The 26,019-nt window shown below is 46.7% G+C and overlaps 1 protein-coding gene across 1 annotated transcript; it reads left to right on the top strand.

The window, feature by feature from the left end:
- The first annotated feature begins 100 nt into the window (after positions 1–100).
- On the top strand, positions 101–24,866 carry shisa9a (shisa family member 9a). Its single transcript, XM_062474871.1, has 4 exons — positions 101–1,025; positions 1,566–1,669; positions 18,259–18,405; positions 21,371–24,866. Exons 1-4 carry the CDS (start codon positions 511–513, stop codon positions 22,531–22,533), a joined length of 1,929 nt encoding a protein of 642 aa, XP_062330855.1. The 5' UTR covers positions 101–510; the 3' UTR covers positions 22,534–24,866.
- The last annotated feature ends 1,153 nt before the right edge of the window (positions 24,867–26,019 follow it).

Consider the following 26,019-nt stretch of genomic DNA (forward strand, 5'->3'; position numbering starts at 1 on the left):
GGCAATCCTTCGTTCATTCCCTCCCCCTTTTCATCCCGCTCCACTCCTCCTCTCCACTCCTCCTCTCCCTTTGCGCACCAGACTCTTCCACCATCGACTCTTTTTATTCGTTCACTCGCGCTCACATTGCTGTTGCAGTTAGTGTGTCCGTCGATTCTCGTGCGCAAAGGTTCCTTGACGGATGTAAAGAGTAGAATCGTTTTGGTATAGTTATAAAAGGAACAGAAATCAATTTTCGAGAGCACCTGTAGACGCATGGGGGGAATGTGCGTAAACAATTCACGGAGGACTAATTCAGGATAGATGTAACATTTTCATCAGAGGACAAATACGAATCGAAGGTTTTGATCTATTTTTTGGGGTGGTGACACATTGCTGAACATGTTTTTTGAAGCGGAGGGTGGCGTTCTGCCATTTGGAGGTGTGTCTCTGGACTTTTTATAATAAAAGACCTTCTTCCTACAATACATTTTTATGTGCAAACACAGTTGAGAGAGGGGTGAAAGCACAATGACGGGGAAATACTTTCTCCTTGGTTACTTGTTGGTCAAACTTATGGTGCTTGTTTGCAAAGCGGACGGAGAGCCTGGTCAACCCGGAGGTTTCATCATGATAGCGACGTCCAACGGATCCAGAGAGGACGAGATTGTGACACCTGACACTCCGCACACAGAGGACGAGTGTATGGGCTATTACGATGTCATGGGTCAGTGGGATCCACCGTTTACTTGCAGCACGGGTGATTATCTGTACTGCTGCGGCACTTGTGGCTTCCGTTATTGCTGCATGTACAGGAGATCGCGACTGGATCAGAGCACTTGTAAAAACAACCGCACCATGGAGTGGATGAAAACAATGAACACTCCAAAGAAAAAGAAAGACCCTCTACACGACCCCACCAAAGATAAAACGAACATGGTTGTGTACGTCATCTGTGGAGTAGTGGCCATTATGGCTCTTGTTGGGATATTCACAAAACTGGGCCTAGAGAAGGCGCATCGTCCGCAGAGAGAGAATATGTCCAGGTGCGTTTTGCTTGGTGTTGTTCCACGGTAGCTACTGCGCGCGGCCAGCTTTGTTCCGGTGGCTGTTTAGATTGGCGCGCACAGCACTGTCTTTGTTTGCCTCATTTTCTTTTACTCGTTTCCGTTTCCATAATGTGTAATACTCAACACAATACAAATTCTGTAATAGCCCAAATAGCTTTGCAAATATTCTACCTGTCCACTAAAGGCTTAGCGTGAGGACCACTTAACTAATAGCGGGGGCGCATGTCTTTGTGCAGAGAGTGAGAGGGCCACATGCTCAACCTGCGCATACTGTGCTTGTTTGGAACACACTCTAGTCGTAATAGAGGAAAATATGTACAGTGAAGTGTTCTACACTCCAATCATGGTATTTATTCCATACTAAGGGCTGATGTACGGTAACCCTATGTTTGACCAGGAACTTTCGATTTAGGCAAAACGAAATGTGCGGGGTGATTCTATTTGACAGATCCATTGGTAAACACACTCCGTAATTTCTTAAACCACACTGTCTCTTTCTTTCTCCCGTACGCACAGGGCTGTTGCTAGCGTGCTCCAGGGTGGATGTCCAGGAGGTCAGTTTCAGGGGGAGGACGCCCTCGGTATGCACGCGCAGCACTATGACGCCAGGGCCAACAACCGTAAGTTTCAGGGAAACTCTTCAAGGGGTCGGAATCATTTAGGGTTGGAGATAAGATGATGCTTTGAAAGATTTGATCACAGGCCATATCCTGTATAGGCCACAGGCCAGACCAGGTGTGTTCAAGCAAAACAAAACCCAATTATTTCTCTCTGCCAAGAGGAATGTAAAGACCCTCAAGCAATTTAAATGGACTCTGTCTGCATCCAGAGTTAGTAGCTGATATGTTTTATGTTTCAAATGGCATGTGTAGGCACAGGCTGCTCTGTTCAATCACAAAATCCAGACATTCACACCATATAGACAATCTGCCTTCTTATTTTGATGAGGCTGAGTGCTCAGATGCAGTGGTTATTCACAGTTTTATTTTTGTCCGTGCCCACATGATGCAAGATGTGTATGGAGATGGGGGTGGTGGGACAGTAGGGAGAAAGAGAGAGAGAAATGGAGAGAGAGACAACAGAGCCATGAATGCCATCTATTTCTGTTGCGTCCCGTGGGCTGCCTCTGCATACAGCCACATCTCTGTGTGCTTTGTGTTTAACACAGGGATCAAACAACCCCCAAAACACAGACCAGAGAATGAGCAGTTAAGAAAATGGCAAAATGGAGAGACTGTGTGTGTGTGCGTGAGATAGAGAGAGAAAGAGAATTGCACAGAAAGATGAGAGAGAACGGGGATTCGTCAAATGAATTTACACCCATCTAAGCCATTCATTGGATTTCACTGCCAGGATTGATAGTAAACTTCACTGCTCTTTCTTATCATCCGAGCTTTCTTCCTGAAAGTGTTTGGAGACGTTGTGTGCAGACTGTGGATGAAAATCTCTGTTTTCTAGATTTTACTGTCAAGTCCAACTCCAATCTGAATGGCATTGTGTGTCAGTGTTTTGCCTGTACTGCAGGGAACTCTCACAGCTTTTTACAATTTGGGGATTATTTTTCTGGGAAGGAAATGTTATTAATAGAAGTTATGTGTGCTATTAAGTTATTTAAACTTAATAGCACAAGATTGCTAACAGTGTGTAGAGAGAGGAAAAACCTCTGCTAATGGACATGGACAAAAAGATGGAACGGTGTGTTTCCTGGTTCTAATTCTCCTCTGAGGAAAAAGAGATAACCTGCACAATCACCTGTGAAAAGTGACTCTGACCCCTGGTATGGATATGTGATTATTAGTGCTTACTTTTCCCAGAACACACTAATCCTGGGAGCTTTTGGGTGATCATGTGGAATGTTATTAACCTCAGTGATCCCCTGGATCTCCCCAGATACACAGTCTTATTGGTTTTCAGCGTCCTAGGGGTACGGGAGCACATTTATCTGCAAGAAAGACGGATAGAAGGAGGGATGGGAAGAGAACGAATAGGGATGAATGTGTAGAAGGAATGGAGGATAGGGAAGGAGGGTGATAAGAGTAGATGTGTTACAGTACATTATTAAAAATCAATGAAAGACAATCAGGATGTGAAATGCCAGCTGGGGCAATAGAAAGCCATAGCAGGCTCTTCTGGTGTGTACCAGCTCAAATATTCAAGGTAAAAAAAACAAGGTCAAAATAATCAATTTTCAATTTTGCAAACTATGTATTGATTATAAATCATGACTAGATTGCTTTATTACTGACATCATCAATATATATATATAGATGGTGCTACTGGGTCCTCTGTCACTGGATGAATGTTGGATTATCAGATTCTGCAGTTATTTCCAGTTTTGTGCAGCTTTCCAACAATACACCTCTTCCCAGGCATGTTCATGAGGAGAAATAAAGAATCACACTTTCATCAGTTAGGTGGTAAATATCAGCATTCTAGAATGTCATGGAATGTTAGCACTTTAGAAACCCTAGAACCATTTATTGAAATGCTCTCTCTCCCTCCCTCTCATACACAAGCAGACACACAGACACACACATAAACTTAGACACACATATGGTTCACAAAGTACTACTGTACTCTATGTTTCGCAAACAGCATTGGTTATTGAAACATCAGAGTCCACAGCTCTCCATATTTTGTTGCCTGGGACTATGGAGGGCCTCAGTACTCCACTACACATAAAAAATGGACAGTTAAGCCTCGGCTCTCCATACAGCCCTGAACCAGCCCCCCAGTCAGCCAACCAACCAATTGGCCGTCTCTGTTCCCCTGTGGCCTGGTTACCAGACGTTCATGCCTTTTCAAAATGGCAGTGGAGTTTCTTTTCATTCCTAAAAAGCTGAAAATCCCTTGTCTCTAAGCTTTCAGCATCAAAGAGCTCAGACAGGAGAGACGGAGAGAGGGACAGATTGAAGGAGAGGGAGAGAAAGAGAAAGAAAGTGTGACAAGAAGCGAAGACACTGAGAAGTGAAAACGTGGAGAGAGAAAAAGGTGGCGGCCGAGACACAAAGTGAGAGAGAGGCAGGGAGTGTAGGTGAGAGATGAGAGGCAGAGAGTGAGAGAGAGATAGAGAGAGAGAGAGAGAGAGAGAGAGAGAGAGGGAGAGAGAGAGAGAGAGAGAGAGAGAGAGAGAGAGAGAGAGGGAGGACATGGGCATGGCTGGGTGGTAACTGTCAGAGAGAGGATCAGTGCAGTGTCACCAGTCAGATGATCTCTGGGGTGACAAGCAGAAGAGGCTGACAGATGGTAACCTCTGTGACATGTACTGTATCCTCAACCACGTACTGTGAACAGCCCTCCTGAACCTCAGGAGCTTCAGACTGTCAGTCATTCAGACGGACTGTTCCTGAAAACCGAACTTTTAAGAAGTCATTGGGAAATACATCCCAACAAACCTAAAATGTCTACAGTTTGTGTCAAGGCACCATGATTATAGAGCATTAGCTCAAGAGAGGTAGAGAGAGAGAACAAGAGAGAAGGAAAGGGAGAGAGAGAAAAGGAGAGGGAGAGCTACCGACAGAGGGATAGAGTTAGCGAGAAAGAGAGAGAGAAAGGAGAGGAGACTGTTGACTAAGGCTGTGATCTGTATTCACAGCTCACGTTCACAGACGTTTATAATCACCTCCCCAGCAGTTCTAATCTCTCCTTAAACATGTCCACACTGGAAGTTGTGGATCTTAATAGCCAATTGCTTGTAAAAAATACAGGCTTGAGTAAATATCCAGTTTGCAAAGCATTTGCTGAACCTCACATACTTCATCACCTACTGTCTATGAAGTATCCTAGCTCTAAATTTGTGAGAAATGTGTGTGTTTGTATGTGTGTGGGTGTGTGTGTGTGTGTAAATATTGCTGCCAGTACTGTCATTATGGATCTGTCAGCCTACCTCAGCCATGGAGTGAAACATCTGTGTGGCCTGATCCCCAGATTTCCTTCCAGAACCCTCAAACCTGACAACCAAGGTGAACTAGCAGGAACTAGGAAGGCCAAGATGTAACAATGGCACTTTAGAGCCAGGCTTTCACATGTATGGCCTCAGACTTAGTGAGTAGGAAACTAGGTTTTTTTTCCTGAAGACTGGTCGCAAGGCCAGACACAGGCTGGTCCTGGTCCTGGACTTAATGACCCATTTGAAAAATCTCCAGGGCAGTTCAGGGAGCCATTAGCTGGCTGAGCTGCTGTTTATTAGGGATCTGTGGTCACACACAGAAATCCTACAAACGGCAGCCATGAACCAGACCCAGGTCTCAGAATCAGCTCAAACTGGGAGGCTATAGGGAAAGGAGGAGGACAGAGTGGGGAAGGAGGAGAGGGTAGGGTGCTGGGGGTAAAAAGGGGGAGAGAGAGGCAGATAGGCCACAGTAGAGGTGGAAAATGTAATGGGCTACAGTTGCGGGCCAACTTGGAACAGAGTTAGAGTGGGATTTTATGTGTATTACTTTCTTTAATTGACCTGGCATGCCAGGTTTGGTGGGTTTTGGTCTGCAATGTATGGAGCGATGTACAGTATTAAACAGGGTGATAGTACACAGGCTGATTGAAATCAAGTGTTTTTTAAGTGTACCGATTTGACTGTGGTCCTTTTAGATTAGGTTTAATATAAACTGTATTCTCCATCTGCCTGTGTCATTGGTGTCTGAATCCAGCCCTGTGTGTAATTCTGTAATTTTCCATCAAGTCATTGTGCTGTTATAATAGAAGAAGCTATAGGGTTGGTGAATATCTTTACCTCTAATCAACGAACTGCCTTCACTCCTCTCCCTTCCCAGGGAATATTAATCAGTTAATTTACTGCCAGGAAGTCACATCCCAGTTTTGACAGGTAATTATGTGTGTGCGCGTGTGTGCGTGTGTCCGTGTGTGCGTGTGTGTCCAGTGCTCTAAAAAATTAAACATGCTCAAACATCAGTGGCATTACCCTCCTCTACAGTGGATCCATCTCTGACTCTCGCAGAAATGACGAGACGTGAAATCTTTGCTCTGAATGTTAAAAGAAGTGCACTGTAGAATTACATGATTTGTAATTTCTGCAGTGAATGCTTCTAATAACCCTGTGAATTAACGAACCCTGGCATCACAGCAAATATTTATTCCCTGAATGGTATGAACAGCTAAGCAGTGAAGTCATCATTTCTTCAAGTCTTAAGTCTAATATCTATTACAGATTCCAATTACTTACAATTCAGTCATTCCATTCTTGTCCTATCAATCCTGTTTTTTCATCCATTCCCATTTTCAGTAGCGAGGCTACAGAGAACATACTTTCAAACAAACAATCCCCCATCATTTAGGACTACAGTAAACTAAGCTAAATCTCACATGGGCATTAACCAGATCATTAAGGCTCTCTTACATGTAGCAATATCATGCTAGGAGAAATCCGTTGTAATCCTCAATTGTTGTTACACAGCTCAGCTTTCAGTGACTACACAGTGATGTATAAATCAGTGGTAATCTACTATTTCACATGACAGTAACCATATAAAAGTCTGTACACTTCCAGCGTTCACAGGATGTGTAGGATATCCTTAGAAGGCGGGAGCTGGTTGTGTCAGTGGTTTCTAAGTTGTGTTGCTGAGCTGGGCTTCGCGTCTCCTCAGTCTCTGTATGCTGAGGGCTTTGGCTGACTTTAAGGACAGCCTGTGTTGTCTAGGACAGCCAAGCAACAGATCAGTTCTGTCCCAAGGCTCTGCTACACACAAACACACACACACACACACACACACACTGTCCCTCAGCGCAGGCCTATCATGGTGCATGTGCCCGAGGGCAGGCAGCAGATTCTCTTGGCTAACCGACTGACGCCAGCAGCCATGTCATGTCACAGGCAGAGCGACCCCCTGCTGTCGGCACATTTGTGAATGTGTTGACCCACACACACACATACACACACATACACAAACACACCTATACATACACACACACATACAAATACCACCCACCTCAGGGCTGATGTGCGGGGAACAAGATCTATTCTGCTCTCCTGCCTACAGACCAAGAGACAGGTTGGCTCCAGCCACCCATTGGCCTGCCTCCCTGCTCATACCCCAGCCACAGACCAGGGGCAGCCACCCTTCCACTCTCCCAACACACCCATGACCAGCCTGGCTGCTTCTCACTCTGCCCACATCCCAGTCCACAGAACAAGGGGACGGCCAGCCTCCATCTCCCTATCTCCCCTTGCCCACCCATGGCCAGCCTGGCTGACTCTCCCCCTGCCCACCCGGGGACTACCAGCCTGGCTCCTTCTCCCACTGCCTGGGGACAGCCTGGCATGCTTCTCCTTCCCTGGGCGCTGGCCCATGGAACAGGGACATGTGTGGACTTGTGAAGTGCGTCACGATGCTGGGCGCAGGCATCAGCCACCAAGCACTACAGTAATAGAAGCTCAAGTCTGCAACTCTGCTCCACCACCCACCAGCAATGTCAAACTGGGACTGAAACTAGGACGTCGTGGGGCTGTTAGACTGTTGTTGTTGTTCTCTGTTTGTTATCTGTAGTCTCTGTCGCTTGCCGTTATCAAGATCACCTTTGAGTCATGACGGCCCCTGGTTATAAGCCGGATGATCTTTGCCTGTTGGGTTTAGAAAAGAAAGCCACGGCATTGTTAATCTGAGGGTTGCGTCTCCCAGACAAGGTCAGTATGGTCCTGCAGGGTCCCTGACACCTGCCATCTTGAATCAGACACCATCGCTGAGACAAGCACACAGCGGCCACGCAGACCCCAGCCCTTCTTTACCTTTCCGTGTTCAACGCATACTATTTGAACACTGCAAGTGTAACAAAGGTCCGCAATTGACCTTTCATAAAAAAGCAAATCGGTTTCACCTCGTTGGTGAAAGTTGTTTGAGAGTTTTATGCTTTCATGAATTTGCATACCCTACCCATCCATCGTCAAATCTCACCTGTGATCTATTAGAATGCCTGCGGCCCAGACTAAATAAGTGAACCCAGAGAACAGTATGGAGATGCAGGTCGCACTCTGCCCTTCTCTCTGACGTTGTGATCAGCCTCATGCATATATGCAAACTGCACCATTTCAGTATCTTTGTAGATCTCATGCAACACGCAGCTTGGTCTGGGATTATGCAAAACACACCTTAATGAGTTTTTAGGATATCAAAGAGGAGGGGGAAACAGGAGGGGCTGGTTACTGGAAAAGTACAGGTGTGCTTTTGTGAAAATAGAATAGACGGAGAATGCCTTTAAGGCTCAAAACAAAATCCACTTTCAGGCATACTGTACAGCAGCATCTTATTCTGAGCTTAGTTCTGGAATCTTGGCCTTGAAACATGCACAGTTTCACACAAAAACAACTGCGTGGAAAGCGGAGATTGGCCACAAAACTCCAGCATCTCCTCTCCTTCCCCCTCCTCTCCTCTGTGGAGTTGTTTTACTTCTGTAGTGGTATAATACACATACTTTGCCTGTCTTCATGAACAAAAGCTCTAAATCATTAGACAAAGTGATCTGATTGCTCGAATCAGTGGAATAGCAATGGCAACGTATCTTTTCATGGAGGTAAAAGTCAAAGGGAGAGAGACCCCCTGAGGGGAGACCACCTCTTCTGTCCCTGTCAGTCTCCCAGCAGATACTAGATTCAACCCTCAGGAACCTCTGGGAGAAAGAGGGACATGAAAGAATCTTTTCTTTTCTGTGTTATTCGGGAGTGATTTGACAGCATCCCTCGAAGCTACTGCATAGCTCCTTCCCTCAGTTACTGGGAGGAGAAAAAGAAGGATGGGGAAAGGGTGGGGAAAGACAGATAGATTTCTAACGGTGAGAGGAAAGAGAAAGGCGAGAAAGAGAGATTCAGAGACTCAGAATCCACCTAGAACGGAGAAATTCTCTGCACTACCCCCCCCCCCCCCCAACACACACACACACCTGACATGACGGCTGTTGCAAGATACAATATGGCATTCTCTCTTCCAAAGTGGTGATTCTGCCCCTGCTTGCTGAATCTGTGCCCCCCTACCACAGTCAGTATCAGAATGGATGAGTTGATTGTGACTGGTGCCTCAGAATGTGGTATTTAACTGGCAGAGCTGCATTGATCTAGGATTCCCACTGGGCCCGGTGGCTGAAGTCTTGTAGACACACTGGACAATGGACAATCAATTAGTAGAAGCCTTGTTAAGGTGCCAACTGTGTGTGTGTGCGTGTATGCATGTGTGTGTGTGTGTGTGTGTGTGTGTGTGTGTGTGTGTGAGAGAGAGTGTGTGTGTGTGTGTGTGTGTGTGTGTGTGTGTGTGTGTGTGGTGTGTGAGAGCATGAATGCATCTCCACTGCAGTTATTTTAGCATCATATTGAATTGAATCCATTCCAACTTCTGTCACTTAGACCAGACATGTGTTTGTATTGATTTAAATCAGAACCTGTGGTTCTTTCTGGGTCTATCTGTCAACACACACACTCCAACACCGACACACATACACACACACACACATACACTGACTCAAGACGGGAGTACAACGGTACTTAGGAATGGTTCGCTTGACCCGATGTTAGTTTCCTCAAGGATCACAATGACTCTTGCTTAGAGACTTGTTGCTCTTGTGGTTAGTGGTAACTGATTTTAAATTTTGTACTTGCTGTGATATAGTTTTTATTATTGTTGCTTGTTTTTTCCACAGGTACACTTGTACTTATAGTGGTTCATGTTGTTTAATTGTAACTTGTTTAACTACATGCTCTTATGGTTTTTCCCTTTGGCACTTACTTTGGTTGTTCACAATGTGTGCTTCATGTTTTGGCTATACTCGCAATGTTTTTGTGGCTATCTTGTTGTTATGATCAGTGACCTATGCACTTTGTAAAGTTCTCTCTTGGAAGTCGCTTTGGATAAAAGCGTCTGCTAAATGAATAAATGTAAATGTAAGACATGATTGTTTGTATTGTCAAATTTACAGACATGCGGCCATTTGGTCAACATGTTATACATGCAACTATGAAAAATTCATCTTGTGCTGCACTTTGCAATACATCTGATTCATGTATGGCTGCTTATCCCTCAAACATGAAATATGTAGTGAGGCTTTCCTGGATTGTAAAACATCTCTGGTCATCCTTGATCTTCTTCTGGAATTAAGCAACAAGTTGTAAAATAGTAATGTCTCTAAATGCCAGAGGAATTACACACCAGCTGGATTTTGTATCTTAAAAGCATTAACCTGTGCTATTAATTATAGTCATTGTGAGAATATGATTACTGTTGTCGTGCTTGTTGACAGGTATGTGTTTGTGGTTGGCAATATACCATGTACACACTAACAGTCTGGCACACAGGTGTTTAGTCCCTGACTGAGTCAATACTACTGCACCCATCCCTCCTCCTTCACCTCCACCTCTTCCTCCTCTTTCCGCTCCTCTTCCTCCTCCCTTCCACCTCCTCCTCTTCCTTCTCCTCCACCTCTTCCCATGTTTATTTATTTTCTGTTTATCTTCTAAATTGATTTCCCAGCAGGCGGTGGGGGTGGGGGGGGGCTGCCAGGTTGATGATGGTAATGAGCACAGTGTGCTGAGCTGCTTGTAGGTCTGTCTCCAGACCGGACGACTGCCGCAGGCTCCTTCTCTCCTCACACACGATTGGCATTAATTACCAAACAGGTGTTAACTGAGAGGGATCTCCTAATTATGTCATTTTCAGTCTAGTTCATTTGAAGTGTGTTTGCATGCGTGTCTGTGCGTCTGTGGGAGAGGGAGAGTGCATGGGTAGCGAGGATGGGGTGTGTGCTTTATGTGTGCATGTGTTTCTTTGTGGGTGCATGTGTGTATGTATGCGTCACATGCCTGTGTGTGTGCTGTGTGTGTGAGCGTGCCATGGACCTAGGTACTGTGTGTGCTGGGGGCCTATGGGGGGTTCCATAGGGGGATTCCTTTTGACCCACTTATCCTTGGGTAACACCCAGCCCTGGCCCCGCTCCATCTAGCAGGCAGGAGGATCCTTTGTCTAACAGCTATGTCTCTCTCTCTCTGTCTCTTTCCTTTTCTCTATCTATCTCTCTTTCTGTCTCTCTCTCTTTCTGTCTCCCTCTCTCTTAGTCTCCCTCTCACATACACACACAGAGCCAAGCAGGCCTTTTGTCATCCTCACCAACCTACTTTCACTCCCTCGCTTGCTTTCTCTTTCACTGTCCCTCCCTTTCTCCATCCCTCTCTCTTTCTTACTCTCATTCAATCTTTCCCCTCTCTCTTTTCTCCCCTCTCTTTCTCCCACTCTCACCCTCCCTAAACCTTTGTCTCTCACTCACTCACTGCTTTCTTTCTTTTTCTCTTTTCCTCTCCAGCTCTCACCTTCTTTCTCTTTCTCTCTTTGCTAGTGTCTCTCCACTGAGGGAGTATAGATGTCTTCCCAGAATTGATTTTCCTCCGCTCTCTCAGATTGTCAATAAATGCCATGTTTAGTCTTTCCTAATAATAGGAAAGCATGAGCATCCATGTGGATGGACGGAAATGATTCCGTCTCTGATAGACGAGGGGAAAGGGCGGAGGAAGGTGGTGGGATCGCAGAAATCACTTGTGAGGTAATCGTCTCACTGTTTTGTTCCTCTGGGACGCCCTCAATTTATGAGTGACCACACGCCCCTGCATGATATTACCTCTGCATCTTTTATGAGCTGGAGAGGATGGGAGGGTAGGAGAGCCGAGCAGAGGACAGCAGAGCAGAGCAGAGCAGAGGAGAGGAGAGGAGAGGAGAGGAGAGGAGAGGAGAGGAGAGGAGAGGAGAGGACAGCAGAGCAGAGCAGAGGAGAGGAGAGGACAGTAGAGCAGAGGAGAGGAGAGGAGAGGAGAGGAGAGCAGAGGAGAGCAGAGCAGAGCAGAGCAGAGGAGAGGAGAGCAGAGGAGAGGAGAGCAGAGCAGAGGAGAGGAGAGCAGAGGAAAGGAGAGCAGAGGAGAGCAGAGGAGAGCAGAGCAGAGCAGAGGAGAGGAGAGGAGAGGAGAGGAGAGCAGAGCAGAGGAGAGCAGAGGAGAGCAGAGCAGAGCAGAGGAGACGAGAGGAGAGGAGAGGAGAGGAGAGGAGAGCAGAGCAGAGGAGAGCAGAGGAGAGCAGAGCAGAGGAGAGCAGAGCAGAGGAGAGGAGAGCAGAGGAGAGCAGAGCAGAGCAGAGCAGAGGAGAGCAGAGCAGAGGAGAGCAGAGGAGAGCAGAGGAGAGCAGAGCAGAGCAGAGGAGAGGAGAGGCGTTGGTATACAGAACTCCTCACTGTGACCGTAGAGGCTCTACGCATATAAAACCTGCAAGCAACTGAGAGCCCAGCAGGGCAGTCTGAGGCCTACCTTTGAACAAAAGGAATCAGAGATTGAGAGAGAGAAAGTGAAATTGCGATAAAATAGCGAGTAAGAACAATGAAGCGTAGCAGGCAGAGGGAAGGGGCAGCTGTGAGGTCAAAAACAGGTTTCACAGAAGAAGGGAAGATCACGACACAAAGGGAGGAGAGAGAAGAAGTGATGTGAGAGATCCAGCCATGTGGTAAAGTATCGCTCATTATGCCATTTCTCAATGAATGCTGAGAAACATGAATCTAAAAGAGAGGAGCTCATTTAGTTCAATTTAGGGACATTATGGTTTCACTGCAGAGTTTCACTGGTGAGAATTCCCTACTGTACCCCAGACAGATCTAAAAAAACCTTAGTATAGCTACATCCCATCAAACGACCTGGTACAGCACACCGAAGAAACTGCAGAGCTGTAGCAGGAGAAGAGAAACAACTAATTATTTAAGAGCTGGACAGATGGATGAAAGGATGAGGGTTGTTCTGTCTTTGACTCCTTTCAGTTTTTGCATTTTCTCTCAGGTTGTGGACCAGAGAAGTCAGGAGGACTGGTAGAGTGTGTGCATGTGTGTGTGTGTGTATTTGTGCATTTGTGAGAGACTGCCAGAGACTGGTGTTTGGATAATCATTACCATTCTGACCTGTCGGCAGCCTGTTGATAAACGAATGACTGTCTGGATGAAAAAGGAATGTGTGTTTATTCAGAGATTACTTTAAAAAGGGTTATCAGCAGCCATGTGTACCGAGATATCACTTGCACACTATCACACTGCATCTAAGAGTGTTTCTTCTTCTTTACCAAATAAACAGCACGTATTGCTGGGGTGATTGATTCGTTTGTAAAGAGTTGCAGCAATAATGGAGGACTGAGGGTGGGTGATTACTCCTGGTGAACCTCAACTCAGCTGTAATTACCAGTGCTTCCCTGTGCCCCTTTTTGGTGCTGCTAGGGGGGATGAGACTCTGAATGTCTGGCAACCATGTTTTCATCTCAGAACAAGAACCTCCCCCGGATCTTTAGAACCTGTAAAACCTTGAATTATCTTCTCTCCCTCCTGCATCTCTACTCCTCTCCCTTCCTTTCCTGTCCTCTCCTCTCCGTTCCTATCCTCTCCTCTCCCCTCATTTACAGGCTTTTATGTATGTCATCCACAGAAGTCAGGGTGAACTTGTTTACAAATGAAACCCACTGTCCCTTTACTGCAGTCTTCACTCTAACTGGGACGCGACAGGAGACATGTTGACAGTCCTGTCAGGCCTCCCCTGGTGACACACATCGTCTTTGTCATACACACACACATGCACAGTCACACACACACACACAGACACACGCACAATCTCTGTCTCTGCCTGTCTGAGAGAAGGAAGTTGTTAGAATGACAAGGCTCTGCTGACTCACACAGCCCTGGCAGGACAGGAATAGAGCTCAGAACACTGTATCTAATAGACAGATCGACAGAAGAAGAAGAGAAGGAGAGAGGAGACAGAGAGAGGAGACGAGAACTCCGACAGAGAGTGGAGGTGATGAAGAGAAGGTTAGGGAAAGGGCCACTCAAGCGGAGACGGAGAGAGCGACACGGTAAAGGGGGGAGGGGGGGACAGAGGCCCTGCTTGTAACATGCAGCACTGTCCAAGGAGACACCTCATTCACATGAGAACTCTGGGAGAAGGAGAAAGGGAGGGAAGGAGAGGCGAGGGTTAGACTAGACTTCCAGACAGCAATCATGACACATGCACAAAATAAAAAAAGGAAATCACTGACAATGCAGAGGTGAGGAAAAAGACAGCTTGTGATATTTCCATGTCACCAGACTCTATAGATAGTATTCACACTGGCGAGTGACAACGTATTATCCATCCCGTTTGTGGCATGTCATTTTAATATCAACGTTATATTTAGGAACGGAAGTGCGCTTCATCCTTCTAAACAATTACTGGAGATGATCTCCCAGAGGACTTTGATTCCTGCATTGTCTAGGGACCAGACAGCAGCCTGTCAGTGGAGGAGCTTGCATGCTGGCCAGGTTCCATTGTGAAGGAACGAACGAGAGAGAACAATGGAAACCTATTACTGTAAAGAGCTCTTCAGAAAAGGGAAGACAATTGGTATTCATACGAGGATCCCATTACATGGCATCCTCATCTTCATCACTTCACAGACAAGGACAGGAACATGAAAGCAATGCAAGCTCTGTTTGGTCATTTCCACAGAAAAAAACAACCATGTATTACGTAATAATCGCCAGATAGAGATTCTCATGAGCATAACCCGGGGTAACTGTGTTGAATATGCTTTGGGATCATCGTAACTGGGCTCCATATGCAATGTCCTAAGCCCTCTCAACATGCTTAGCGGTGCCTTGTTTCACCTAAACATCAACACATTGTCCTGTTAATAAGCAGTGGGGTCGTCATAGGAACATATGGCTGAGGATAACAAGCAGGCATGTTGAGAGGACAGGAGCTGTGTTGATGGCTCGAACTATGACAGCATGTCTGTGTTAGGTACACGCTGACTGGCAGAATCATTATCAGTATTATTAATAATACTGTAGGATCAATCGAGTGAATTGAATTACATCCCCTTTAAGGGTGATGCTGTTATATTTTTACAAACATTTCCTGCTACCATTTTGGATGTAGTGTCCAGGCAGAAGATCTTTCACTGTATGTAACTCAGTAGAACACTCAGTAGCCAACACGGATCCTTATATATAGTAGATAACACTGGTCCATTTCTACAGTAGTTAACACTGGTCCATGTGTAGTTAATTAATCTCCACCTTCTGACCTCCTCGCCTGGCCTCCTCCTAGTGTTGATAGAAGCAGCAGGCAGAGAGAGCACACAGCAGACCACATCTGTTCTCCTCCTCCTCTCCTCCTCCTCTCCTCCTCCTCTCCTCCTCTCCTCCTCCTCTCCTCTCTATGGCTCTGTTCCTCTCCGCTCCTCTCTGGCCAAAGCACTTGTTCCTTTTTTTGTCTTTCTCTCTTTGCCCCCCCCATCTCTCTCGCCTGCCTTGCAAACAGAAGCAGAATATGTGATGTAGGACACATGCTGTTGCTTACCCCGGCATGTCAGACGGCAAATAGAGATTTGAAATGTACACTCGACTTACACAGTACTGACCTTCAGTCGCCTAACCATGCCTTCACATTGAATCACAATACAGAGCAAACACACACACGCGTGCGTACATACACACACATACACAAACTCAGCATCTCCGTGCAGGGAAAATAAATCTATGGTCCTGACATTCGTCCTGAAATTAAATCTGAAAAGCAGGCAAATGTTTGTTTATATTAAATTATACTAGCGGCTGAGCAAGTGGTAACATCAGTCCATATTAAATGGATGCTGTCCATATACTGGGATTCCTGGCAATGCAGGTCTTGGTGTACTGAGTCCATATGCCCACAGTTGTCTCAGCGCACAAACAAACTTGTAGTATGCAGCATAGAGAGTTTGCTGGAGATAGTCTCAGTTGCATAACATTACAGTCTATCTACAGTAGCCTGTTGGTGATGTGGGCGAGGCAGCATACAAAACCAGATAGAGAGAGGGAGTAAGTGAGAGAGAGAGCCCACTGCATGCACCACAACTAGGTCTGTTGCCATGACAAAGTGGCTTGCATTTAGTTCAGAGGCAGCACTTGTGGTGAGTCAAACTAAATGGGAATTCAGTTAGGTTTGACCTGACCATTGGTTGCACACAGCCAATCTTGAAGCAGGACACATCTTTGTTGGTTTTTAGGTCAAAGTTAAAACAGCAACATATTGTGTTAAATAAAAAACGGTTTACTGCACCACTCTTACAACATCAGAACGAAGGAATACTTCAGTCTTTATGTCTACTAACAATGTTTTTAGGGTTCATCGAGTTTGCTTGGGACGCGACTGAAGACATGTTGACTGTCCTGTTCGGCCTCCCCTGGTGACACACATTGCCTGTGTCTTACAAACACATGCACACACACACACATACAGACACACACACACGTAACAGCAACCAAGTGCTAAAAAGCTAAATAATGTCTTGTACCTGGAATTGATTAGTCTTCCTGGGGTGAGGTACAGTACAGTGCAGTGCTTGAAGTGTTTCTTAACCACTCTAGTCAATTGGATTCTGCTGACTGGCTCTTCAGCATGTCCCTGGATAGAAGACCAGCTAATGGACTGTGTGCTCAAAGCAGCTCTGCTGCCACTGGCCTTGAACCCAGCTTGTCACCACATTCACATTCATTCTGACGTGCAGGCTGACAGCTGTCTGTCATCCATCCAAACACCCACACAATGGATGTGAACCATACAGAGCCAAGGGAGGAGGAGACTGGATAAGGTTGTGGATGAGAACCTTAAAGAAGGAATTATTTGAAGGTTGTGCGTAGCGGAATGTTGCAAGGGTATTCTGAGGATCTGCAGATGGAACTTCAAAATTGTTATGCTGTTTGTTGTTAGTGCCATAGCCACTGTGGTAAAAATAAATAAGTTTAGCTAGCAAGTCATATTGTAATGATTATTTCAAACTGTAAATACAGCAGATGGTCATGAGACAATGTTCAAGAACATTGTTGACTGTAAATTGTGTTGGCATGTTGTTTTAGGCTGAGGAGAGGAGAATGGAATCTGGAGGCTGGTGTGTTCAGAATCCCCTCGGTGGATATCAACAGTGTGTTTTTCTGTGGGTCCTTCTGTCATTTAAAGTAAAGACGGCCAGTGGGTTTGGGGGGAGAGTGGTGACTCACTGCAGTTAGCTACCTGCTGCTGCTTCCCTTCATCCATCTTTCCTGCACGCTTCCTTTTTATCTCTTGCCCTCCCGCATTTCCTCCCCTCCTCTCTCCCTTCACCAGCCCCTTGCTCACATCCCTGTCACCTTCCATGTCCCTTTCACATCCCTCTCTCTCACTCACCAGTTCTGTCGCTCCATCCTTCTACCTCTCTCTCTCTCTCTCCTTCCCTCTTGCGTGTCAGAGCTCCAGCATACAGGCTAAGTGATTAATTAGCCCTGTCCCCTGCTGTCTGGCTGACAGGTACGACGGCAGGTTACACCTCTTTGATCCCTGCTCTTTGTTGAGAATGCTGGCAGACGAAACAGGAGGAAACCACAGAATCAATAGAACCACTCGTGGCGACATGCGTTGCCTTCCCCTGCCTGTCTCTTTGTCACCAATGAGAGACAAAAGGCCTCCATCAGGAATAGATAAGACAGCCGTCATGCGAGCCAGACCCTCAAGGAAGTGGACAGCTAGGCTGGTAGGGCTGGTAGGCAGGTAGGCCGCGTGGAGAGGAGATCCACACACTCCCAGCTATGAAAGGGAGCAAAATCCTGGCCTCCGTCCAACATAAAAAAAGATGTGTTGTCCTCTCTCTGACACTGTCTTTTCCACTCTGCCTCGTCTGGGTCTCTGTGCGTGTGAGCCTGTACCTCTCGCAGTTTTTTGATACACTCTCTCCGTCTCTCTCTCCCTCTCTCCCTCTCTCCCTCTCTCCCTCTCTCCCTCTCTCTCTCTCCCTCTCTCCCTCTCTCTCTCTCTCTCTCTCTTTCTCTCTTTCTCTCTCTCACTACTTCACTCAAAGTTAACCTACTCAAAATATCAAGTGGATTTTGGGGGCTTTTAAAATAATGTATTCTTTTACAGCCTTGGGTAACAGCAATTTTCAATTAAATGTGGACTTCAGAGCAGCAAAGGAGTAGAGCCAAAAAGTAGCTCTGAACTCACCATCCTCTGACATGTACCAAGCTACATGAACAGCCATTAACCTGTTCAACAGCTTCAATGTAATTACAATGTAGCTGCCAAGCCAGTACCTTTCTAACCCGTGTCTACATGCTTCTTTACTTAGTCCAGTCCCATTATACCCCTTGTAGGTCTGGATATAAAACCAGCTCCTGTTCAAGTCTTTAACCCCCTCCTATCTTTGCCTTTCCACAGAGGGAGGTCAGATCAACAACAATGTGGCTCCAGGATCCACCCTTGGGGGGGTGCACCCCTACCCTGCCTTGGCCCAGTTGGCACACGTCTATGAACAGAAACAGCAGGGCAAGGAGCTCAGCAAGTACGCCTCACTCAAGGCTGTAGGTGAGTACCTGGGATTGCGAGAACTGGGATTGATTAGTATCGACTTTTAGTAGCTAAGTTCGGGGGTTGATTTTAGTCTGGTTGTAGGTGAGTACTGTAAATGTAGCCAGGGATATGTACGTCTGCAACTCTAGGTTTTCTGTGTCTGGAATATATTACCATAGTCTTGTTAAAGATGAAAGTGTGTTCTGAAATGGTTTGGTGTGGGATTGATTAGTATGGTCTGATGGTAAGTTAGATGAACCTGTTTGTGTATTCTGTGTTAGTGCTGGAACTAGATGTGCGTATTCAGTATGTTACACACAGACACCTGTTTTCTAATATTCCTCTGGCTCAAACCAGCATTATATCATCACTGGCTTTGCCTCACACACACACACACACACACACACACACAGGCACATACACTTGCCTGCATGCCAAACCCTATTACATCTTTATTCAGATGGTTACTGTAGATGTAAGAGAACGCTATTCCCAATCCTTCTCCACGGTTGTGCCTGACTCATCCTCAGCTTGTGAACAGATTGTTGGGCTTGTTTACACAGATACAGCTCCATTATGGCTCAGCAATTCGAGACAAATACAAAAAGAGAGATAGACAGATGAATAGAGAAAGACAAAGAGAGAGAATGTAAGGAGAGATAGAGAAAAATAGAGAGATAGGGAGAGAGAGAGAGAGAGAGAGAGAGAGAGAGAGAGAGAGAGAGAGAGAGAGAGAGAGAGAGAGAGAGAGAGAGAGAGAGGGAGAGGGAGGGAGGTGGGGGCTGCTTAGTGTTTTGTACTGTTCTGTTTATGTAACCGCTAACAATGCAATTTGAGGTAAACTGGAAGCAGAGAGCGGTGATTGATTTGGCTCATAGCTCCGCTGTGGGACTGAAGTGAGCCAGGTTTGTTCATTTAGCTGTTCAGAACACTAGCTGGACTGTCTGTACCAGGGCCAGAGATGCTGTGAGATTACCCAGCCAGTTTAGAGGAACACCATTGTCTGCATATTCCTCTTTCCCTCCCCTTCTCCTCTCTCCTCCTGGTTATCTCTCATCTTCTCTCACTTTCTGCTCATTTCTTACCTTTACATTTAGCAGACGCTCTTATCCAGTGCAACTTACAGTAACACCCCCCCCCCCCGAGGCAAGTAGGGTGACGTGCCTTGCCCAAGGACACAACATCCTTTTTTCACGGTCAGGAATCGAACCGGCAACCTTCTGATTAATAGCCCGATTCCATAACCGCTCAGCCATCTGATCCTGCTCAGCCAGTTCTTCCCTCTTTCCTCCTGTCTCCGCTTCACTCGTCCAAAGTTTATTTCTCCTCTCACAACTCTTCCACCTCTCTCTTCCTCTCTTTTTTACTTTGATCTTGTTCTACCTCCTCCTCCTTCTTCCTCTGGCCTTATCTCAGAGAGAGGAGTTTATAACCTCCTTCTGTCTCATATCTGATTCCAGCCCTCAAATGAAGGTGTACTACCCTGCTGTTCTTTAACAGACAGGTCTCCGCATGATTCCCTAATCAGACTGCCAACATGGTGGGAATATTCTCAGATTCAGGATCCATTCAAAGATCATTCATAGCAACCCATCAGTTTTGTCATAAACAAACATCCAGTATCATTTGAGGGTCTATAGAAAGACACAAAGTTGAAACCTAAGACAGGAAGATGTTTAACTTGCCTCCAGAAGGTAAAGATCTCCCTTGATGCGATGTGTTTGCTTACATAACTGAGTTGGTGTGAGTTTAAGGGCCAGCTTATCATTTAAGTTCTGGACACTCTCCACTTGTCTGAAAATAACTCAGTTTTCTCTCTTCCTCCACTTCACTCTTTCTTTCCATGTTTCCTCTCTCTTTCTTCTCCTGAGGAGGTAGAGAAGCACTCTTTTTCCCCCCACTCTTATTTGTTCTTTAATTGCCTCCCTGTCACATTCCCTCGGTGCAGAGTCCACAGGCTGGCCGGCTGATAAGGCTCAGGTCTACTAATCAATACCTATCTCTCCATTGTCCCCCATCGCATCCATAAGGTCACACTATTGGATTCCAACAGCAGAAATGGAGAGAGTGAACTAATAATGAGACACAGCCCTGGACCTCAACCCTCAACACCATCTGTAGGCTGTGTAGGAATGATAATGTACTGTACTTGTCCATAGGCCTAAATTGGTGAGCCACAAACGACCAATTATATGTCAAGTCAAGTGCTCTATCGTCCCCCACTTTTCCGTCCACCAGTGAAGGACCTGTCACCTGGCTCTGATATGGCATTTCTCAGATGGTGAATCGACAGTAATTAGGGAAGGATCACACAAATAAGTCCCCATAGTTTCGCCTCTTCGGGACCACATCTGATTTGCTTCTGGTGTTGGCAGTCGTCAGAGCGGTCTCACTTGGCTGTTTCTAATCACGTTCCCTCGAATGTGTGCCGCTGCCCCTGCCGCCAAGCTGACTGCCGTTGGATTGATTTACCTTTCGCCTGAACAAGTTTGATCCCCGAGGCGGTCTACCGGCAGGCGCCAGATGAGGTGAAGCGAGGCGAGCTCACCCGTTCACAACGCATCGCTTGTTTTCCCTCTTGCGCGCGTGAACAAGAGCGATAAACCAGATTTATAGTTACAACGGCAAAGCAAACTGTCCTAGTGTGTTAACTTTATCTTCAAGGACGTGCAAGCAAGGCCCATCAAACATAGTCTGACAGTCACACAAGGATGCCTGTACCACAGGCCACAGAGTAATGGCAAGCCTGAAAGCGTCAATCACTTGATAAAAAGGCTGCCTTTGTCAGTGATAAGAGAAGGAGACGTAGGGATTGATGGGACGAACTGAACATGAACGATCTATAAAGGACTCAGAGACTGAATCCCAGAACCACAGCAGCACCCTCGTTTCTGCCCCTCTCTCGGAAGTGACCTTTCTGTCTCTTTCTCGCCTTCTGCCATTAATAACATCTGTCTCTTTGTTTCTCTTTCTATTCCAGCTGCCAAGGCTAATGGTGACTACTACAGCAAGAGGCGGTTGATGGTGGAACTCCCGTCTAAGGGACTTCCTCTTCAGCCTCTGCAGACAATGAGAACCATGAACAGTACCATGAGCTCTAACATGGCCTCTAACATGGGCTCTAACATGGGCTCTAACATGGGCTCTAACATGGGCTCCAACATGGGCTCTAACATGGGCTCCAACATGGGCTCTAACATGGGCTCCAACATGGGCTCTAACATGGGCTCCAACATGGGCTCCAACATGGGCTCCAACATGGGCTCCAACATGGGCTCCAACATGGGGTCTAACATGGGTTCCAACATGGGCTCTAACATGGGCTCCAACATGGGCTCCAACATGGGGTCTAACATGGGTTCCAACATGGGCTCTAACATGGGCTCCAACATGACCTCTAACATGGGCTCTAACATGGGCTCTAACATGGGCTCTAACATGGGCTCTAACATGGGCTCTAACATGGGCTCTAACATGGGCTCTAACATGGGCTCTAACATGAGCTCTGCTATGACTTCCCATGGACCTCTGAGCCCAGAGCCTGTGGCCACCTATGTGACAGAGATGCCCTCTGCCACCATCATCTCATCCACCCTGCCCTCCATGCACTCCTCCTCCTCCAACCCCAAGCCGAACGGACAGAAGCCCAAAGGAGGAGGCCATGGAGGACACAGTAGAGGGCCAGTCTTCATAGGCATGACTGGGCCAGGAACCATGTCTGGTACCATGTCTGGTGCCATGTCTGGTGCCATGTCTGGTACCATGTCTGGTGCCATGTCCGGAGCCATGTCCAGTGCCATGTCCAATGCCATGTCTGGCACATTATCTGGTGCTATGACAGGGAGGATGGCCGATGGGTCTGGTGCTGGAAGCCACCACCATCGGGTTTCTTATAGCTCCAACACCTTGGGTGGGCCGGGTCATGGTCATGGTCATGGTCAGGGACTGGTTCTGGGTCTGAAGGGCTGGGATGGGACAGAGACAGTGGGGCGGAGGAAGGCCTATGGGCCCCGGAGGGGGGGCCCTTGCACGGTGGAGCAGGTGAACGAGCTGGGGGCCTCACGAAACCATAGCCACAGTCAGCACTTTCTGCCCACTCAGCCCTACTTTGTCACCAACAGCAAGACTGAGGTGACTGTGTGAGAGAAGAAGGTGGATGGCAGGGGGAGAGGTAGGAACGCGAGGTGGTCCAAAACAGTCTTACTCTCATGAGAACAAAGAGAAGTAAAGGGGGTAGGAACAGAGGGACGTTTGTTGGTGTTTATCAATTCTACCCTAGTGAGAGGAGAGGGGGAGAGGAGTACTGGAGGTGCGTGTGGTGATCCAAATCAACCTTGATGTCAAGAGAGTAGCTTTTACAATGCAGAGGTATATATATTTAGTATACTATACATATATATAGTATATTTGTAAAAACACCAGTTCTTGGGTCTTGGGCCAGGGACAGATTGGAAATGATGTGGAGGTGTTACTACATGTTGTCATAGAGACAGTGGTCACAACACTGTACATGTCATGTCAGGACCTGAATGAATAGGGTAGTGATTGAAAAACTGTCAGCGTCGATCAAAATATTTAATGCATTGCCCATGCTCGTGTCATGATATTGAGTGCCATTCTATGGCTGATATCTCCAGGGGAATCATAAACACAGCTGACAAACAGCGAAGACCATGGGACTGACATTTCCATGGATGGAATCCTATAATATCTGACAAGCAATATACCAGATTAAAAAACAGAATTGACAACTGTGGGATTTAAATACAATAATTGCATTCACTGCAAAGTGTTTCTGTGACTCAAACCACCCAGTGGTGAGTATGTGTTGGAAGTACAGCAGTCAAACACAATGCAGCACATCGTATCCAGATGAAGCACTAAAGGGGACACAATACAGTATTGAGACCCCTAAAGGGGCTCTGTTTTTAAAACTGTTATCCAAAACTGGGGTCTGGACTTGTTGTCGGACTGGGCTGTGTTCTGCTGCAGTAGAGTCTGGCTTGGACCAACCCTCAGACCTCTACTGTCCTACAGATCGTGTGCTACAGACCCCACGCTACAGACCCTGTGCTACAGACCCTGTGCTACAGACCCTGTGCTACAGACCCTGCGCTACAGACCCTGTGCTACAGACCCTGCGCTACAGACCCTGTGCTACAGACCCTGTGCTACAGACCCTGCGCTACAGACCCTGTGCTACAGACCCTGTGCTACAGACCCTGTGCTACAGATCCTATTCATGGAGGTGGATTCTCTGACATGCTTCTTTACTGGTCCAAGTCTGCTTGGTCTTGCCAGCAGGGGTGGACTGGAGGTGAAGGTGTCAGCTGGAGAACACTGAAACTCTGGGACTCCTGGCTGTGAATGCTTTTCAGGCACTCATGTACACACACACACACACACACAGACACAGTGCACACACTGGACAAATGTACAAACTCCCTATGGGCTGGTCTGGACATACAGTATAGGCTGTGCCTTTCTTCTGCTTATGGAGCTGTTTCCTGCAGTCAGTCTGTCTGTCTGTCCAGAAGCAGATCTTGCAGCAACACTGAAAAGCAAGGGGAGCAAAACAGACAGCACTCATCGGTGATGCTGCAGAGAACCCGGCCTTGGATTGGGTACGTGTTTGGAGATGTAACGACAGATCATGGCCCTTTGTAGCGACATCCATATCATGTGCTTTTTATATTTCCCCCCTTTTCTCTGTCCTGTACTGCCACTGTCCATCCTTTTCTCCTTCCCTGGCTCCCACCCTCTCAGAGAAGAGATCTTTCAGGTCTGGATGATCTGAGACACAGCCACCGTGGGTGTGGTTCTAAATACTCAGAGTTGTTATAGCAAGGTTCCTCTTTATCAGAGAACTCTAACCGTGGGGGTTTTCTCACAGCAATGGTTGAGCAGTGAGAATGCCTGTGTATTATTGTTACAATTCTACATATTATGTGATTTATACACTTGTGCCAAAAAAAAAGGTTGTCTGTTTGTATATTTTTGTACTACTGCGTGTCATTTGGACTCTGGATTCTTCTTTGTGAAAATACAGTTGTAATGAGTTCGAAACAATAACCTGTAATATTTGTCAAAAAATAAGGCAACCCCTGAGCAATGAGAGCTATATAATTGATCCCTCCTGAATTTATGGTCTGCTGACGGTGTATGTAGAAGCCTTTTAAATGTTCTCTCTGAGCATATATTTCTTGTTTTAGTTTATATTTCCCTACAAGTTAGCTAGTGTCTTCACTGTGACAGCAAAGTTGAAAAACAGGTCAATGTTTTCAGGATGTGCATCATCGGACTCAATTGACTTAATCCACCACGACGGAAATCTTGAAATGTGAACCTGCAAAAGCCCATTCCGCTTGGCAACAGTTCACCCAGCTCTCAGAAGCAGCAGGCAGAAGGCAGGCAGGCAGGCATAACAGGGTTAGGCTCTATGCTGCATGTATTGGGTTGGTTTCCTGCTGTTTGTTTTGTTTTGCTGCAGGTTGTGCAGGCACTAGCTGGGATTTTGCCCCCCCCCCCCTCTCCCGCCCCTCTCCCCCTCTCCTGCCCTCTCTCTCCATCCCCCCCCCCCCCCCCACTGCTCAACCCAAAAGCACACTCTGTCCACCTCCATCCACATGGAGCTTCTGGAACCAGATGGTTCCACCAGTTTAGTGCTTAGCCAGCTTAGTTCAATTCAGCTCAGCTTCATAGTTTGAAAAAGATACCTGCCAGTTAGCCAGCCCCACTCACCCTAAAGTCTCTTCAACAGAGAAACCAGATGGTGGTAATGTAGCAGAGGACTCTGAAGGAAGACCTTTCTTAATCTAACCAAATCAAATTTCTTTAAGGAATTGACTTAAAGACATGTTTTGTGACCCAAAACAATCATTCCTGTCCTCCAAATTCCAGCAGAGCCTAGTGGCTCATCCTCCAGTCACCTTCTCTGTTGATCCAGACCTTCGTCTCTGCAGTGCCTGACCGCTTGATTGGGCCACTCAACTTGAGCTACCGTGTCACTTCATCAGTCCAGTCAAATCAAGTCAAAGTAATCCAATTCTGGAACACCTGCTCCCTAATCTCCTTCATCTCCGCCTCAGCCAGGGTTAGAATACGGCATCCTAGTTCCTGGTTCTGCTCTCTCTTCTCACGTGTGCGCCCACAAGCATGCACACATAACAGACCCACGTACACATACGCATACACACACACACACACACACACACACACACTACAACCACACCCCACCTCCCACACAGCCTGGTGGTGGTTCATGATTGCCCAGCATGCTCTGCCAGAAATCAGACATTCCTGCCTGGCTGAAAGCGGTCCAGATTAGGGAAGGAAGGTGAGAGAGTTAGAGAGAGGTCTAATTAGCAGCAGAACCGGGCCCTCTCTCTGGCTGCTGCCAGCCCAGCTCAGCCCTGCTCACCGGGCCTCATTGATCTCAGGAGCAGGGTGGTCGATCCAATCAGGGCGGCCATTCACGGCGCTCCAAGTCTCGTATTAGCGACCCTGCTGCTGAATATGATTTAGTAGTGTGTTTAATGTTAATACCGACATCACAGGCTGTTATCCCCCAAAGGCAGCCGATAGGGCTTTGACCACTCTGATTGAGGTAACAATTCCAGGAAACTCTTG

This window comes from Osmerus eperlanus, chromosome 12 (assembly GCF_963692335.1).
Source record: "Osmerus eperlanus chromosome 12, fOsmEpe2.1, whole genome shotgun sequence".
Taxonomy (NCBI): Eukaryota; Metazoa; Chordata; class Actinopteri; order Osmeriformes; family Osmeridae; genus Osmerus; species Osmerus eperlanus.

Excerpts from the sequence above, each read along its gene's own strand:
- shisa9a (XM_062474871.1), top strand. The coding sequence starts at position 511 with ATGACGGGGAAATACTTTCTCCTTGGTTACTTGTTGGTCAAACTTATG. Across the intron at positions 1,026-1,565 it reads CAGAGAGAGAATATGTCCAG|GGCTGTTGCTAGCGTGCTCC; the intron begins GTGCGTTTTGCT and ends CCGTACGCACAG. Across the intron at positions 18,406-21,370 it reads CGCCTCACTCAAGGCTGTAG|CTGCCAAGGCTAATGGTGAC; the intron begins GTGAGTACCTGG and ends TTTCTATTCCAG.